Source organism: Aspergillus nomiae, assembly GCF_001204775.2.
Source record: "Aspergillus nomiae NRRL 13137 chromosome Unknown contig00613, whole genome shotgun sequence".
Classification (NCBI taxonomy): domain Eukaryota; kingdom Fungi; phylum Ascomycota; class Eurotiomycetes; order Eurotiales; family Aspergillaceae; genus Aspergillus; species Aspergillus nomiae.
In genome coordinates, this window is record NW_015378668.1 from 1 (window position 1) to 3,033 (window position 3,033).

Below are 3,033 nucleotides of genomic sequence, written 5' to 3' on the forward strand. Positions count from 1 at the left end.
TTTTGGGAATCAAACAAGTACGAAGAATTTGGCAAATGCGAATTTGAATCGAGGGTGAAATGGGTGTGTAATGTGCATGACGGTGTCATGGGAATACCTGTATTGCCTTTACGCCTGGTGTTCCTTGTTGAATTATCCTCCTGTCGCGAGATCCCCGGGGAAATTCTCGTCTGCCTGACTGGTATTGTATTGTCATTTCTGAGAATTGAACATGTCTTGTGGCTGACTGAACTCGATGGCCAAATACGAAATGGAGCAGGATCAGCCAATCTCATGTGATGTCGGATGTATATAGTGGAACTACTAGCGACTGTGCCAGTCAAACAGGGATGATCGTCCTCAACGATCTCGCAACTCGTCTCAAATCCTCCCCGCGTTATCACTAGTCCTTGCTTAATGGCAGTCAGCTATGTGCCGTGACTATAGTGGGTCTTCAAACACAAATGATAGTCATTCGGTATGTGGTCGGCCCCCTTACATTACCCATGCATAGCGGACGCAGCTTCACGATGCGCAACAGACCGTCTGATACAGAGTTTGCCCGTACCTCATACCCGGAACCAGAAACTCGCCAGAGATCAATTTGTGGTCAATTCCACTGTGGCGTGTTGTATTTGTTGACCCGACGCTAGAACGGTCCAGTGAGAGACAAATGCACAGTACCGTCGTGTTGCTAAAGATAAGTTTTTCCTCTCGTCCACTCCGGTGGAAATGCTGAAGCTCACTAGTGTTTGTTAATCTAAAAGAAAAAAAAAAAAAAAAAAAAAGCCTACGACAATGTCCTTCATACCCTAGAAGGTCGTTGGTTTTTTTTCAACTGGTCATTGCCCTTCTTGATCCAAGATTCCGGGGACTCCAGGTACTCCGAGGGCCTCGAGCGTGCGTGGCTGGAGACCTCTTGCTTTGCCGGATCGACAGCGGCAGTTCTCATGTATCGTCCATTCTAGCCAGTAAAACCCAAAGCTGGAATGCCGAAATACCAGAAAGTTGCTGGCATTTGTTCAGATCACGCCAGCAGGACCTGCCAGACACGTTGGAAAAAGTGGTCTTATGCGCCTGTTATCAAGGTTAGTCGGCGCAATTGCCATTTAAAATCTACCATTGGCCTATAATACCTTAACCTAGTTGTGCATTTTTTTTACCATTACAATTAACCTCTCCTCGCAATTAGCCAGTATATGATAGACTAAAGATATCAATCCCCAATGTGTATTGTCCTAATGTCACCAGTTCTGGTTTGGCTGGTAGATCAGAAGTTGAGTTATCCCATTGATTATCAGTCTTTGTAGATTTTAATCTGTTTAGGCCGAACAATTCCAACGGAAAGACTCCAATAGAGTGAATATATTCTGGACTCTGTGCTGTAAGAGATTATATACCGATAAACAAAATATAAAATCATTAATCCAGTTTCAATGTTTCTAAGAACGCGGACATGCCCGTAGAGGGGCCCATCTGGGCATCTAGTTCGTCTACCATCGACTTGGCCTCCACGATCAATGAGTTCAGTTTTGTGTAGCTGTACGTAAAGCTTTGCGTCGAAGTGATATAGTCGACTGCACAGGCCTTGAGTGCGATGTCATCACTTCTCTGTCTCAGAATATTCAGGAGCTGCGTATTTTTAGGGTCACTGTTGATGCTGTGGACAATGGGGAAGGAAAACTTCCCCTCCGTGATATCCTCACAGAAGCCTTTGTTCTTAGTATACTCGCTGGCCTTGAGATTGAGAATGTCGTCACGGATCTGGTAGATCGCACCGATTTTGTTCATTAAGGGTATGCAATCACTGGTTTCCCTTGATTAGCCATGTCTATAAATGGCATTCAGTGCAAAACCGGCGTACCATTTCTGATTGCTTTCCAGCTGCATGAGTTTGACTGCGAGTCGAAACAGACCCCCCGTTTTGTCTAGAACCATGCCAATGTATTCTGCCTCTGTAGGACAGGTCAAAGTCTCTCGCCAGTGCAGTTCCATCCCTTGGCCTCTATGAAGATTTAGGAGCTCCTCAATAAAGACATCGTTGGCACGTGTGCTATCCCAGGAGGAGAGCTTCTGTTGTGCCAGGAAGTATGCGTAGTTGGCGGAGTTTATGGTTTGAGCCACGCCAAAGATGCTATGGGCGACTGGCTTCCCCCGTCGAAGCCTCGATGAATCTTGGATATCGTCAATGCTAATGTACTTATTTAGCCAGTGTTGACCGTGAAGTTGAGATAGCGATCGGGGGTATAAGCCTTACAGCAGAGATGCGGTGTGCAGTAGATTCACAATATCGCTTATAATGTCCACCTTGTTCGGAGGAATTTGAAGCCACTCATTGAATGCCAGTATGAGCTTGTGCCGAATGTTCTTCCCCCCAGACGAAAGGAGGTAATCCAACGGCCCACATATAATCTTTGATAATATTAGGGAGTTTCCATCTCTATGTTCTTATGCTGAGCGAGACAAACCTGGTCTTTGCTCCGTGGATAGGCAGCAACCGGGCCGGCGTAGGCCAAGGGAGAAGTTGGCGGGGACCCTATCTGAAAACTTGGGGTAACTGTCATCCTGTTGCAGCTGAACTCAAGAGCTAGGCAACTGTCTGAGCATAAGTAAGAATACTGAGTTGATTAACTACACCGACCATGTTCAAAATTGTCCCCCCAAAAAAAAGGTATATTTAATTACCTCTTCCCAAAAGACACACACAAAGGTCTAGGTTTCATCAGGGATGCACCCCAGACAGTACACAGAGGTAACGAATCAGCGGTAATGTCTTTAGAATCCACGTTTTATCGGGTATCATCTGCACTGGTAACCCCTACACAGTATCATACACATATGTTAGATGCAAGGGGTTGGAAACTCGCGGACAATAGCTTACATTGTCAGCTGCAGCACACCCGTAATGTATAAGCTGGAACCATATGAATCGCCGGTCTGGATGAGCCTGGAAGAGCGTCTTTTGCTTGCTGTCAGACTTCAGCCACTTCGAGGTTCGTGTTCATAGATGTCTTTCGTAGCATAGACACCAATGTATTGGCGGTTGTTTTTAGT

The 3,033-nt window shown here is 45.8% G+C and overlaps 1 protein-coding gene across 1 annotated transcript; it reads right to left on the bottom strand.

Moving 5' to 3' along the window:
* Positions 1-1,401: 1,401 nt before the first annotated feature.
* On the bottom strand, positions 1,402-2,543 carry ANOM_011570 (FPP/GGPP synthase family protein; the record flags this gene model as incomplete). The annotated part of the gene is made up of 4 exons (XM_015556826.1): positions 1,402-1,786; positions 1,844-2,170; positions 2,237-2,391; positions 2,448-2,543. 4 exons carry the CDS (start codon positions 2,541-2,543, stop codon positions 1,402-1,404), a joined length of 963 nt encoding a protein of 320 aa, XP_015401329.1.
* Between the last annotated feature and the right edge of the window lie 490 nt (positions 2,544-3,033).